We start from the raw sequence: 15,901 nt of genomic DNA on the forward strand, positions 1-15,901 counted from the left end.
TCAGTGTAAATTCAATGTATTCCATGCATAATTTATCAGATGCACGTCACAGAAACTATGGGCATCAGTTTCTTTTTTATTGTTCTTTACGAAGCTGAATAAGTGAATTGGTTGTTGATGAGTAAGCTAAGCTTGCGTAAAATTCTGGCTAACCTCTTTTTAACCCTTTACCTATTAGAAACTTTTTCTTGAGGAAATTGCCATTTGATTTTCTTAACGAATTTGTCAAAACGCAATTTTTGTCCTCAGCACAATATATCCCTTGTAAGCAATGAAGATGTAAATAAATTTATAAATAATGATCAAAGTTGAATGCAATGGATTTCTACTAGCTAATAAGCTCTTGAGGCCGTCCATGTACTTAAAAGCTCTGGGCTGTCTAGTTCAGCTTGAGGGGTTGGGCTCTTATTAATGAGAAAAATGCCAATAGTGCCTATAACCAAAGCTTAAAAACCATCTGCATGTTCATGATCATCTGTGCATTTTGAATTAGTGCGATTCCCTAAACGTGTATCTCTATAAGCTATAGGTAAGCCAGGTGATTTGTTTGAAAAGCAAATATCAGATTATGGTAATTATAAGCACGGCGTTGAACACTTGGTTCCTTCTACCCAATATCTGACATCCAAAGCCGTTATACCAGGAAAGCAGGGGAAAGGAAGCAGAGGCAGGTGATAATGTCTTACCTACTTTCTCTACACCACTAGCTCCAAGACATTCGTCATGTGCCTCAAAGTCGAGGTCAAGGCACCGCATTGACTTTATCCAATCAAAACCCCATTTTTTCATGATACCCTCGCATCCCTGACGACTCATAGAACAGAGATATGGACAAAGTGGCACCACTGTACCATTGATACAAATAGGATACAGAGATCCACATAGAAAGGGTAACAGATGTGGACTGCATTGCGTTTTCAGTAAAGGGGAAAAAGAATGAAATTGTATCCCTGCTTCCTCTTGCGTGTCAAAGTCAAGTTCGGTATTAGGAAATAAAGTAAAGTTAGATGGGAAAACACCCAGACATTGTGGTTGTTTGAGATGTTCACATTCTTCATCAAAATCTGAAAGAGAAAGTAGGGCAAAAGGAAGATTATAAAGACAGGTCAGAGTCTGAATTGGCATTACAGGTGTCAAAAATACGGGGGGTGGACAAAACACGAAGTCAGAACTGTAAAACAATCAAATTGACCACATTTATCCAGTTTTTATAAGTGTTTATCATCCACTATCACATGTATACAAAATTTAAAATGCTGAGCAATTTGCAGTTGAGGCCATAGGAGTCTCTGCTTGATTTGTCTCTAAAACATCCTCCTGACCCCCATTATGTTTGACCATAAACTGATAACACTCGACCATATCCACAGACAAAAATCGAGAACATACAACTTAAAAATGGGAGAATTTAGAACTAATTAAATGTATCCAGTGTAAATGCTTCTTGACAAATGATACATAAAGCCTTTTCATCGATTTTGATGAAATATTTATCCAAAATAGAAAAAAAAAATAAGTAGTGCATTTTACTCACTTAAATGACAGAGAGTCCTTAACTAAATTATATATATACCTTGTCTAGACTTCTCTATAGAAAGAAAATGAAAAACTACAAATGCCTAGATTAAATATTGTCATTGAAATACCTATATAAAAAATAAATATATAATATGAGGTGCATCTTTTAGATATCTTCACTTTTGTTTGTTAATATATATAAAGATTTAGAAGAAAGTTTGTAAGAGCCAGCCTTCTTTCATATGTACAAATAGTAATAGTTACATTAAAGCTTACAAACCTATCCTTTGGCGATTAAAATAATTCTTCAACATCATCAAAAAAAAGAAAGCAAACAAATAAAAAGAGAACATAAACCAAAAATGATTTTTTTTTTACTAATTTAATTACTTTTTAACTATTGCAAAGAAACTTTAAAGGGAAAAAAACGAAAGTGGTAATTCTCAAACGTCCATTTAAACGATACAATCAAAAACAGTAACAACAATGGCCACTGAAAACAGAGGTGGGACCGAGAAATACGCATTCCCTGCCGATCGCTGACATCTGCAATGAACTACACGTTTGGGTAAACGGAAAACCAGACCGAAGACAATTCAGTAAGAAAATAATGGCCTATATATTTTTGAAGATTTATACGAGATTGTTGATATCTTTGTATCATCAACTTAATTTTCAATAGCCTGTATCGTTTTTCGAATGTAAAACATGTTTCTAAATTTCAATTTGAAGGACACTGGAAGAGACTTCTTTTCATGATTTTTTTTTTTTTAATTAATTCCCCATCATTTGAGTACAAAAAACCCAGCTAGATCAGCTGATATCAGTGTGAAATTTGTACCCATGGGGATTTCATTAAATCTGTCTCCGAAAATTAAATACTATACAATTATTGCTGTGTTTTGAGGTCAATACAATGATTTAGCCATCTGAGGAGTACAATATTCACCGAGCCCCGAGGGTGGCAATAATTGTTTTATTATATGATTCACTAATAAAATGATAAAACCCATTAATTGTTTGCATTTAATTAAGTCCTATCCAAATACAATTAAGAGAAAAGCAGAATCAAAATGTTAATCAACCTTACAGGTCGTATTTATTTTTTTTTAAAGTTTTTTTTGTCAATTTCAGTTGCCATGAAAAAAAAAATTATGTCAGTCTTTTTCTATGATAGATTTTTAAAGGAAGGAGTATTATCAAGGAAAACTGACTGCCAAAAAGTAAAAACTGTTGTTCAGTAAAAGTGTTGGAGGAGTGTCCCTGCATCCCCTCTTACCACCCTCACCCGAAAATATATATCGCTTATGTTTTCTTCACATGAAAAAAAGTTATAGAAGTTTAAATAGCTTTCCAAATCAATTTGCATCAATTTGGAATATCCCGATCTATTTTTAGATCAACGTACAGGAAATAAATCCTTGTATTGACCTGGAACGTCACGTGCAGGTCAATACAACGTAGTATTTTTCTAACATAGTTGGATCTCAGCCAATCAGAGAGATGGAAATTATTCAATCATATAATAAAATGCATTGCTAATTTCATGTATTGCATTGACAAGTTTTCATTCAAAAATATGTAAGAGGCATGATCATGTTGTCAATACAATGTGTTTCTGTACATCTGAAAATATGCTGGTGTATGAATTGTACATATTCAAGTTGAATAACATTGTACATACTTTCTAGAGTCTTTTGATGTTAAATTAAACAATTAATCAAGATATGAGCTTGATTAGTAATGATTACCTATCTATCATTGAACTAGTCAACATTCTGACCACCAGTGCGGACTTTAAAGTTCGGTGATTGATAACTATATCATAGATCGCTTTAACACAAAAATCATCTCCAATCGTAATCGCTCGACTGACTAATTTAATGCCTGCAAAATTACGTTACGGGGGCGACCAATAGAGTAAGGACAACACTAGTAAATACTAAAACTACAATGTGTTAGTGGATCTATATTTGAGGGAGGGTTGAGGTGGTAGAGTAATAAGTCTAGACAAAGAACATTGAAGAGATTTACTACTGTGTATTTATATCAGCATACGGAAGGACTTACATGTCCCTTCCAATCCATATTTATAGATATGTATTGTCTTTCCAGATATCATATCTGTGTTTATATGTACTACTCAGAAAATATTTAGTAAATTTGTCCCAACTTTCGGACAGTTCTCCTTGGTCAAAATGCACGGAAGAACTGGAGAAGTGATGGAGGGTCAAAAAACTGAGCATTGCAATCTGAAAAAGTGACAGAGACGACCAAATAAAACAAGCAATTCCCTAGCAGTTCATTATACGGCCGTCTAATGATACACCATCAACTTCAGCAATAAAACAACACGTAGACATGTATACAGGGATAGTGTTTTTGGAAGACGAATTCATTGCAGAAATGATTAATCACTTAGTTTACTTTTGTACATATGTAATCCTTTTTCGGAAACACTTTAAAGAAGAATTTGAGAATATTAAAAAAAATATATATATATAAAAATCTGTTTTGCGTAAGTATGTAGAAAACATCAAACATTCAACTTTCGAGAAAAAGGGGAATAAAATAATACAAAAAACATTGGCTTTATCAATAGCATGCAGTTCTAACACTAGCAATACTACAGTATTTAGTTTTGATGGTCCTGCAAAAGAAGCACTGAACTTTCAAGTTACACTAGAAAAATTCCTTTAGCTGCAATATTTACAATATTTTGTCCATTACTACTTTTCAGTGAAGTTGGAAACGATAACATGTTAAATTGGAACGTGAAGGAACACTCTCTCATTTAAAGTTGAATAGAGGTGGATATCATCACTGCTTTTTACCTTTCCCCCTCCTTATTTGTTAAAAATCGTGACCAGAGTTGACTCAGCTTTTTAAATCAACTTAAAGATAAAATATGAGGTGCACTTCCGTGAACAAGATTGATGCTGTTATTTTCTTTCTTCCTTGCATGTCAGACCCTGAACAACGTTATTCCAAGGGGAAGGGCAATAAAAACCCTTAATTGCCAAGACTCGAAATTCTGTTTTGTTGGGAAGGAGATATGGACCTTTACATAACTTTTTGGTACAATTTTTATTGTATACTAAAAATTACCTGTGTTCGATCGTACAGTAGCAAAAAGGGGGTAGGTGGTTAAAATGGGGGACACCTTCAAAATGACAATTGGAAAATTGACATGGAAAAGCTTCATCAAAAAGATTAATCTCAGAGACGGGGGGTGGGGCCCCTTGGCCTACCGTGGACTACGGGCCTGCACGTATATCTATTTCTGAATTGATTAGAAGTTGCAGATATACGGTTCAAAATTTAAAAGAGGATTAAAGCTCTCATTTAACAGTATTATGTGGAGACCGGTCCTTCAGATGAGACCATATAAACTGAGGTCCCGTGTCGCAGTAGGTGCTGGCATGAAAAAGATCCCTCCCTGCTCAATGGCCCTGAGTGCCGAGTGTAGGACAAAATTTGCAGCTCTCCACCCACAAGCGGTGACGTCTCCATATGAGTGAAAAATTCTCGAGAGGGACGTAAACAACATACAATCAATCAATCATATTCCTATCATTAAAACATGCAACGCATTCCAGATATCTTCACCAATACTTTCTTTTATTAGGGATGCAAATTTAAGTTCTATATTCTGGGCAACAGACAAACTGGCAATCAAATACACATTACCAAAAGCTTCAAAAAATTGTGAATATATATATATATATATATATATATATATATATATATATATATATATATATATATATATATATATATATATAAGTTTTCTGTGAGGGTTAATGCGGATACCTTGTTAGAATGTGGACTGTGTTTATGTTTACCCCCAAGAAAAACTCGGTAACAGTATATAATGTACTTTTGTCAGGTGCAAACAGAATTATATTTTCTTTCTTACATTAAGGATATATATATATATATATATATATATATATATATATATATATATATATATATATATATATATATATATATATATATATATATATATATATATTAATGTAAGAAAGAAAATATAATTTTGTATGCACCTGACACAAGTACATTGTACTGTTACCGAGTTTTTCTTGGGGGTAAACATAAACACAGATCCACATTCTAACAAGGTATCCGTAGTCATTAACCCTCACAGAAAACTCTATGCAAATTTTAGAGTCCTTTAGTGCGTTAATGTTTTCAATGTAGTTGTATAGAGCGAAGTTAATCAACATCAACCTCAACATTAGATGATTTTGGGTGTGTACATCGCTCTCTACTTTTCTCAAATATATTTTAGGTTTAAAAAAAATTAAAATATATGTACACAAACATAACTGTATATAAAAATGCCTGAATTGATATTATATATTTTACCCAAGTTTCTTAAATAATTGAACAATAATTCAAGCCACTGCTAAATAGAGATGGCTAACAACAAACACGTTTTATTTAATTAATTATAATTTTATGAATACTAGTTCTTGTATACTATACACCCCCGCCCCAAAAGAAGGATCTCGTATACCCACATCCGTCGGAGTACGAGGGCTATGCAATAAATAAAGGTTTCATTTAAATATTTATTTAAATTAAAACACATGTTCGTAGCATTTTTATCCAATTTCTGAATGTTTTTAGAACACTTTTTTTTTAGTATGACCCTTCGTTTACTGGAATATGGCAGATTCTATGATTTCATGGACTTGTTTCTTATTTCTGAAAGGTGTTTTTTCAAGTTTGGAAAATGAAACAAGTCAAAGGGTAAAAGAAGTGGTGAATATTGTTGGTGTGACAAAACATTAACTTTTTGTTGATCATGACGTGTGGGTTTGGACGCTGTCATGAAGAAATTTAATGTAGTGGATTCCTGATTCTGGTTTCATCCTCTCATAAAACCTTTCGATTTTTTTTTGGGGGGCAAAACATTGCTTTCTAGACTTCTCCAGAAATTGAAGTGCCTCCCCGAATAAGAATTTGAACAACAAGATCACTAACATTAAAGAAAATGGCGTTTAAAACTGTTTTTTGTCCTTTTGTCATTCTTTGCTCCTCTCAGACCTTGGATGTTTTTGTCAAGTGCATCTTATTGTAATCTGTTTTGAGGTTTTAAAGCAATGGATTCAAGTTTCACTATCTATTTGAATTTCAGTCAAACGTGGATTACTACAATTTTTGATTTTCTAAAATAATTGTGTAGATATTCTTACAAACTGCCGTTTTCACTCATTTTTCAAAATTAGGTCGACCATTGAGTACTGAGCTTTTTTTACTGTCAATATATATCTGTAAAACAGTGTAAACTATCCCCAACATGATGCCTATCAATTTTGATATGTGTCTTAAAGTCAATCAAACATCATCATTGATAATTTGTTGAACAGTAAATTGGTTGTTGTAAGTCTTTATCGCCAGGAACGGTACCCATTTTGATGCCCATTATAATATTTTTGTCCATTGAAATCCACCTGTGTCTATAAAACAGACATTGGTTGATGTAAATTTCACATATTTCAGTGAATATTTCTTGGGATTCTTAGCGAGTTTTACAGCAGTTTTCATGAAGCGTTTAATTTCACTTTAATTTACTGATTCTTCACCATTCATTTTTAATGAAGTATCTCTAATAGCCCTTGTTTTCCAGCTTCTCACGATGAAACTACGTGATGAAAAGTGGTCACATAAACTGTAATTAATTCCTTAAAGATTCAATCATGAGAGAAAGTCAACGTAATGTCAAATGATTTCTATGTTGTATGTCATAGAGCTCAGGGCATTATTTATTGAACAGTCCTCGTACATGTATCAAGATCCGCAGAAAAATGGTCAACTGCCATAATCTCAGAATTCGAGACATCCAAACTCACCTAAGTTTAATACACACAGATCGTCAAAAGTAAACCAATTCTCTTTGAACAAACCAAGCACTTCTGAGGAATATTCTATTAAACTATGCGTTTAACAACGTCAGGTTTATCAAAACCCTCTAGAGTACACCCACTGAAAGAAAAATTCTAGCCACAACTTCCAAAAAAGTTTTAATGCACAACATAGCCCAATGCAGTTTTAGTACATCCACTTCTTCCAATTAGGTTCTAATACACCAACACCCACCGAAGAAGGGTCTAGCACACTGTGACTCTTTCTAAGAAGAATTGTTAAATTACACCTATATCCACCAAAAATTAGCTTTTACGCCCACATCTGCATGACATGATTCTAAAACACATCCGAGTATGCCCACGTCCTGCAAATTAAGTTTCTTGTACACCAAATATTTCTTATAAATACGGTTCCAATGTACCACCATCCTACTTCACCCACACTCTGCCAAGTGTGGCTCTAATACATGTGTCATGTAAATTTTGAATTTACCGGGTGGCAGTACCTACAAAATTTAAAACATGACACATGCACCGAAATTGATATCCATACCCTCCCGAAAATGCTACAGTAAAGTGCGTTCTTATCCGCCGAAGAGGGTTAATTCTAATAAATCCACGACCACTAAAAATGTTATAGTACACCACTAGCTGCAGATCTGTAGCTCTTCTCCGAAAAAATATATATTGATAGACCGGAGAGCTACAGAGCCACCCATTGAAAAAACTGTATATTTATTGCGCACAAAAAAGTGCGCTCGATTCTTGATTAATTTTTCCAAATTCTTACCTCAATTGCAAAAAATGGGAGATTTCAAAAAAATTACTTTCTCCTCTGTCAAGTTCTCTCGTAGTTGACATCTGAACGAAGCATATTTGACCGAATTATCTTTGAAACCAAAATGGCAGTATAAATAAGCGAAATGTCCGATGATTGCAATATCAGGGCCAGGGGGACTATTCACAACAATTATGAGGAATGTTTTGTTGTGGAAAGAGTCAAAGAATATGTTAGGAACACACTTTAAGTAAAATTTTGAGATTACAGATTTAAAAACATTGAGATATAAATCGAGAACCAAGCACATTTTTTTTGTGCGCAATAAATATACAGTTTTTTCAATGGGTGGCTCTGTAGCTCTCCGGTCTATCAATAATTTTTTCTTACAGCTACAGATCTACAGCTAGTACACCACACTCTTACAACCTTTGAAGGTTTCAGTACATCAACACCCTCAAAAGGTAAAAAAAAAAACAAAAACAAAAAACTGATGCATGCTATCTTTACTAGTTTCGTTTTCTCACTTACAAGCTACTACATGTTTCATCGATAGAATTAATTGTGACAATAGTATCAGGGCTGCACAAGAACATTTAAGATGGCCAATGCACTATACCTACGAGTGCCATACATGTATCTGACAGACATGCAACGGTATAGTGCTCGTATTATTAAAATATAGTCGTGTGGACTCAATTGTTATAGAACAATAATCTCTCTCTCTCTTTCTCTCTCTCTCTCTCGCTTCATTTTTTTTTGTCCGTGATTCGGCAGTTTTTCGGGGCATATGGATAAAAATATTATATTTGTGATCAATTTTTCTTCATTTTGCTCCCCTTCTCGTTGGATTTAACTCACTTCTTGCATTATTTTTCGAATTTCGATGCACTTGACCTAAACTATTTTGTTGGTAATGTTGTCTAGCGAATGTATTTGTTTTGCTACTTTGTTTTTCGGTTGTCAGGAATTATTTACGTTCAAATTCCAACAGTATATAAAAATATCAACAATTTTGATGTTTGTTTTACATAATCATTTTATATACCTGTCAAATTAAACTTTCAAAATTTCCACCGGAAACAGATTGATTAAAAGTAAGGAAATGTACAGTATATTCAAAATGTACATATACGCTGCCTTGCTCCACATGATGTGAGGTAACCGTATCGTTATGACATATATGGCACGCCAAATTCACAAAAATGAGATAATCATAGTTTCACAATTGATAAACTAGGTTTATCGACTGTAAACTATAGTTTACAAACCGTAAACTATAGTTATCGATTCGTTAAGTATAGTTTTCATCTGTAAAACTATATTTAACGGTTGATAACTATAGTTTACGAATGCTAATCTAAGTTTATCTGTCTGTAATAAAACGTTAACAATAGATTTTGTTGATAGATATAGATTCATGTCTGTAAACTACTAGTATAATTTACATTCGTGAACTATTGTTAAGAGTTGTTAATCATAGTTTCACAAATTGTGAAACTATATTTATCAGATCGTTAACTATAGTTAACGGTTTGTAAACTATAGTTTACAAAACGTGAAACTGTATTTATCAGATAATCTATGTTTTGCAATCGCAAATGATAGTTTTCGGTGTTAAGTATAGTTTATGGTTGTGAAACATAGATTATCGCGTTAACTATGGTTTACAGATGTAAAATATAGATTAACGTTGTTAACTATAGTTTACAGTCTGTAAACTATAGTTTACAACCGATAAACCTAGTTTATCGATTGTGAAACTATGATTTGCTCATTTTTGTGAATTTGGCGTGCCATAGACATACTTGAATCTGCTTTCTTAACGTTCATATTATTCAAATGTAAAAGATTAAACAAAAGAGATACCAAACAAATGTGCAGTAACCACTCACTGCGGGTAGGTAGAGCATCGACCTGAATTGAAAAATCTATGGGTAGAGATACCAGTAGTCCAGTTTTACAGATATTGTAGTCGGGGATATACCGGTATTGGAACAAACTTATACTAATAGTACCACAAATTAATTTTCTCATTTTTCATCGACCATATTTGTGTCCTATTGAGGTGCAACGATTTTGAAAATTAAGATACATATAATATGGCACATAATTTCGGCTTTTACAAGAAAATAAATTTAGGAAATTTAACAGAGGAACAGTCAGATGAAGCTGAAGGGAAAACCAGTATTTTTATCAACTTTTACCCTGAGTGAACTATCAACACGTACATCGCATCAAGCAATGCCTGTTTCTTATGAAAACGAAAACTTCCGTGGACTATAGAGAAATGGTGAAGAATGAATGTCAATTCCATACTGCATATCAACAGAAGCTTTCACCTTTCCTTTCTTAAACACATACTCCAATTAATTATAATTCAGGTATTAATTAATATTTCTAAATGACGTGTCATACTTCTTTATCCAAAACAGACACACGCCTTGTTGGTCGCTGAATATTTAACAGCTCTCAGATTCTTAAAGCCACCAACTCAGCGGACATCTGTGTCAAAGGTGTGACCAAACTCCTAATATCCTAATTTGAAGAATTCAAAAGTAGATCTGAAACCACATGAAACAGCTAAATAAAATTAATATTATGTAGATCTGTAATAAAGGCGTATTTCGGAAGAGGGAATCGAATGTTTGGTTAGGCCATTACATTCCAAAATATCCCTCCGGCATTTTGCTTGCTGTAATTTATGTGCATATAATTAAAGTTTTTATTTTCTTAGGAATTCTTGCTCTGTTGGGGCAAGGCATAACTAGTCTGTGGTCATTTATTTAAATATTTTGGTAAATAATAAATAATTTTGCAAAATATCTACCAAAAATTTATAGATTACTAAGAAGTATTACAGAAAACCCTGGAATTGGCCAAACTGACAAGACTGATTACGAAACATCCTGACATGATCGTCACACAAGTTAATTATTACGTAAACAAATCTTACAAAAACACTACAGACTACTAGTATATTACTTTTTAACTCTCACAAACTTCTTTTCCAGCATAAATACAGTTGATAGATTTTACGAGGGTCCTTGGCATCCCACCCACTAACCAACTCTACAGGGCCTAAAATAAACTATACAGAACGGAGAATTTTCAATTCATGTTCAGAAGGTTCTGTGTAGTTTAGTATAAGTGGACTAATGGACATGAAAAACTTTATTTGCATGTTCCTCCAACCACCCGGTCGGTATCAAATATGCGTAGGTACACATACAAGTCATTTTGCAAGGAGAGTCCTCTTCTTTTAAAGTTTTTCCAGTCCCTGTTCCAATACATACTGTATTCTTAGAGTTTGCACTCGATTTAGAAAAACCATGAACTTGGGTAATCAAAGATGACGATGCTCACTTCGACAAATGTTATCAGAATGAGTGATGCCAGTTTCAGATTATATATTTTTTTAGTGTGCATCCTGAGATATCCATTAAGTTTGGTTTGGCTCCTTGGGAATGGACCTGCTCCAAAAACTTTAACATCTTCACAAATCAAGAAAATGTTGTTCATTTCCAAAATCCAAAACAAGTTACTGGAAGTCTCCATCTTTAGATTCATCACCCATGCAAGTTTAATGATAACATGCCATATAATGATAGAGATACTCCAAAACATTACCCTCTCATCTGGAAAATGTAGGTCAGAGCCAGCATCCAAAGCAAATCTGGTAGTGTTCATTCCTAGATACATCATCCATGCGAACCAAGTTAAAGTATGGCTTAAATTCACTCATCGTGAAAATATAGGTCAGATCCAACATCCATAGCAGGTTTGGTCCTGGTAGGGCTTATAGTTACTTGGGAATGGACCTGCTCCATACACTCATCTGGAAAATGTGGGTCAGATGTAGCATCCGAAGCAGATCTCGTAGTGTTCATTTCTAGATGGATCCATGCAAGTTGTTCCAGGTAGAGCTCATAGTTTAATACTCGAAAAAAGTATTTACTCTGGTTCTTTTTCTGGAAAATGTAGATCAGATTCCAGAATCCGAAGCAATTCTGGTAGGATCTGGAAGTGTCCATTCCTAGATGCATCATCCATGCAAGTTTGATTTAGGTAGGACTTCTAGTTACCTGGGAATGGAACTGCTGCTAAAACTTAATCCGGGACACTGACGTTAACGCCGACGCCGGGGGTATAGCATAAGCTCTGACATCTCAACTTCGTCGAGGTGAGCTAAAAACTTGTGTTTCGTAGTCTTGTTGGAGTTCTGGCATTTCAGGGTGTTGTTTTGTATGCAAAGTTTAAGTAATGAAAATGGGATAAAGTTTCACAAAATTTATCATATTTGGGTTGTGATGAGCGTAAGAAGAATTGAATTCTTATTTGGAACATCAAATTAAGAGAGTTAGATGGATAATACTCCATTTAGAAGCTTTAACGTGAAAGTATTGTCCCATTTCAAAGTTTGTGTTCTGAATTTTGCATTAGACCCGTCGGGCGCTGGATTGGATTTCAGAGAAGATTGTGTTAAGCTGGATAAATGTGATATATTATTTGTTTAGTCACAAAAGGGAGAAGCGAAGATACAAAACGAAATGTAATACTGTTTATCAAATGCAAAATTTTTTTCTGCTCCAGTTGAAAAAAAGATGGAAAATCTTATTTCAAAGGGTCCTCTATCTACACTCAAAGTATGTAAAAGACTTCCCTTTATAGCTCTATTCAGCATGAGCTATCATGTAAAAGTTTGGTACCTTTTGCAGTATTGGCGTTTTCTAATTTTATTTGAAAATAAAAAAGTACAATGCTTTACTAGTATATATAATAATAATATGAGGTCTTGTACTTGTTAAAATAAGTAAAGCGTTGTATTAACCCCCTCCCTTCTTGCAATCCAAGTCTTCTGTACCAAACTCTAAGCGATGGATTTGGCAATACTGCTATTGGGAATTACAATGACTCAATATTGAATGTTATTTTGTTCATTCACATATTAATCATCATAAATCAAACATTATAGGAAGTGGCTCTCCTTGCCGTTTTAATAGACGCACTTCGAGGAGTTAGTTTCGATGCACAAATACTAATTTAATAGACGTATCATCATATCAAATAAAAAGCTGTTTAATTGTTACAAGATTTATTATTTTAAGTTTTCAGGCTTTTAGAGAGAAAAAAGGGGAGTCGGCGTAATTTTGTGAATTTTATTTCCCCATTTTAAGATTTGTGTATTTTTTGCCTGCTGATCGGGGAGGTCTTTGGCTTGCACAAACGCAACAAACAAGACAAAGGTCTAAATAACGATCAAGGTTGTTTGACATTAAGTGTAGACACAACATTTTATATTCTGTGCACATTGTTACTACAAATCACAATCCAGTCAACTTCAACATGTACCAACGAATTAAAGTCCACATTTAAAAACAAAGTTTCCAGTAATTTTTTTTTCTACAGGTATGAATTATCAAATCGAAACCTAATTTTTATAAGAAACTTCGGAAACAAATATACCTTTTTAAAAAAAAATGACAAAAATTCACATTTTTTCAACTAAATTTTGAATTCCATTTTCACTTCATTAAGTATAAGAACTGATTTTGTAACCATCTTGATTACAAAACTGAAGTAGGCGACCGCAGGGGTTAACAAAGCGTGACTGTTGTCAGATTTATTGACCATGTGATAAGAACGTAATACACAGAGAACAGTAAATAGTGTGCGATCATCATCACCAAAGACCAGGGGTCACAACAGAGACAACACAAATAAATGACCATCGTCTGTCTTTACGAGGAATTATAAATAAATGTCGGGGCTAAAAAAACAACACGCTACATATAGGTCTTGCACGAGTCTTCAACAAATGGTCGCAGACCTTGATTAAACTGTTCCTGCGCATTATCAGTATTCTTAATTTGTAACGAGAAAAAAAAAAGACTTGTCCTTACACTGGCCCGGATATAAAAAAGAACAGGTGTTTATGGAGTGCTTTTGTCCTTACTTAATCCAGACTTAGGCACCAGAAGTTGAGATATAAAGATATAATGGGAAAATATGACGAACTTACAGAAAATGAGGAATTCATTATTGTATGATGTTCAAATCCTAACTCACTTTACAAACAATATGTACAATATTGTACGATTACCAACTTAAGTCAAATGAGTATTTTCTGAAATGCTATATTCTTCCAGCCTATAATTGACCGAGATCTGACGGGGTGTCGGTCGTACTTACCTGTTTCAGTGTTTTTGTTGGTCGATGTTTCTAGTATTGACCAGACCCTGGGACACAGTAAGGTGATAAGAAATATCAATAGGAGTCCATAATTATCACAGATAGAAGCCATGACAGGCAAAGGTGTTGTTGACTTTCAGAACTAAAAGCCAGGAATTCTATTCATCACGGATTCGCACAATTTCCATCACATCCATTCCTTTGGTTGGAAAATCAAACGGTCACAATAGGATTGATGGTCAATATGAAAAAAAAACAATCAGACGATTATATTTCCTTGTAGATTAATGGCCAGTTTGGTATATAGTTAGCATGCGTGTTAAGTTTTGAGTAACCAAAAGGCAAGTCGCGTGAAATAGCGTTATATACAGATTTGTCCCGGGGCTACAGGAGTCGTCTTGTTACGCTTGGTTGCTGGTAGATATGGCCAATACAGTTATACAGATCTTTTTACCTGAGGATTCCTTTTTATCTTTAATCAGATGATATCACTTCTATTGGATCGGCCACAGGTAATGACTGTTTTGCCAAGTCATCTGGTCGTGTTTTCTGGTCTCTGACCATTGTCCATGTCAACAATTCCTGCCTTGCAATGACTTGTATGGCTTGTTCAATTAGGGGTGTAGAAATCTCAGGAACCATCTGGGTTATGAGATGTCACAATATTTTTATAAATATTATAAATATTTACATACAAACTTAAAGTCTAATCGCTACTCTCAAATAATTTATTTTGAATCAGTAGGACTAAAACCTTCATTCAGATATAATCTGTTATGCACATAATGCATTTGAGGATCCAAATGAATAGGACTTTTTTAAAAGTCAATACACACGAAAAAGCGGATTTACAATTTTACATTTAATGTCCGAGGGGAAACATTCTTATTAAATATATGTTGAGGGACTTCATGTTTTGTTTGCCGTTTTTGGACCAAATCATCTTTAATCTTATAGACACGACGGCGCTCGCATCTCCTACATTTCTTTTCGTTGTAATTCATTAAAAAATGAGCAGATTCGTAGTGTAATTTGAACAGTTCAGTGCGTCATTTGAATAAATGTGCAATTTTTGCCCCTTTACTTTATACGGATATATGTCACTAGAAACAGTAAACCACTCCAGGCTTAAGGATATGGTCCTCTGCTGCATCTGAAACATTTGCAATAAAATATTAATGTCACTTTCAATGCTATCATCCAAAACATTTCGGCCATTGTTCATAAGATTTACATTTAAAACATTTGAAGCTAACCAACCTTCCATATAATAAACTCAGAAATGAATTTACTTGAACAGTTATGAGGAAGGTTAAAGTTTGATATTTTTTTTGTTAAAGTGGGTCAAAGTCGAAGGTCAAGAGATCAAGTACCTGAAGAAAGGTTTTGTAACAAGGTTTACACCTGAGGAATATGAAAACATAGCCCACCCATTCAAAAGTTAACATGGGCAAGGTTAAAGTTTTTGCGGACAGAGAGACAGATGACAGACAGACAGGGCAAAAACTACATACCCTTTAATCTTCGATTACGG

The 15,901-nt window shown here is 34.0% G+C and overlaps 1 protein-coding gene across 2 annotated transcripts in view; it reads right to left on the minus strand.

Moving 5' to 3' along the window:
• The window catches only part of LOC134252521 (deleted in malignant brain tumors 1 protein-like), a 49,438-nt gene extending 34,714 nt beyond the window's left edge, over positions 1-14,724 (minus strand). Inside the window, exons 1-2 of one of the 2 annotated variants that reach the window (XM_062735016.1) lie at positions 14,368-14,724; positions 687-1,064 (exon numbers count right to left, since the gene is read on the minus strand). In XM_062735016.1, coding sequence (XP_062591000.1) covers positions 687-1,064; positions 14,368-14,479 — 490 coding nt within the window. In that variant the 5' untranslated portion in view covers positions 14,480-14,724. The remainder of the gene's footprint in view (positions 1-686; positions 1,065-14,367) is intronic. The other variant, XM_062735017.1, reaches the window with a different exon arrangement.
• Between the last annotated feature and the right edge of the window lie 1,177 nt (positions 14,725-15,901).

This window comes from Saccostrea cucullata, unplaced genomic scaffold, assembly GCF_032062105.1.
Source record: "Saccostrea cucullata isolate Sc308-1 unplaced genomic scaffold, CSIRO_AGI_Scuc_v1 ctg167, whole genome shotgun sequence".
Lineage (NCBI taxonomy): Eukaryota > Metazoa > Mollusca > Bivalvia > Ostreida > Ostreidae > Saccostrea > Saccostrea cuccullata.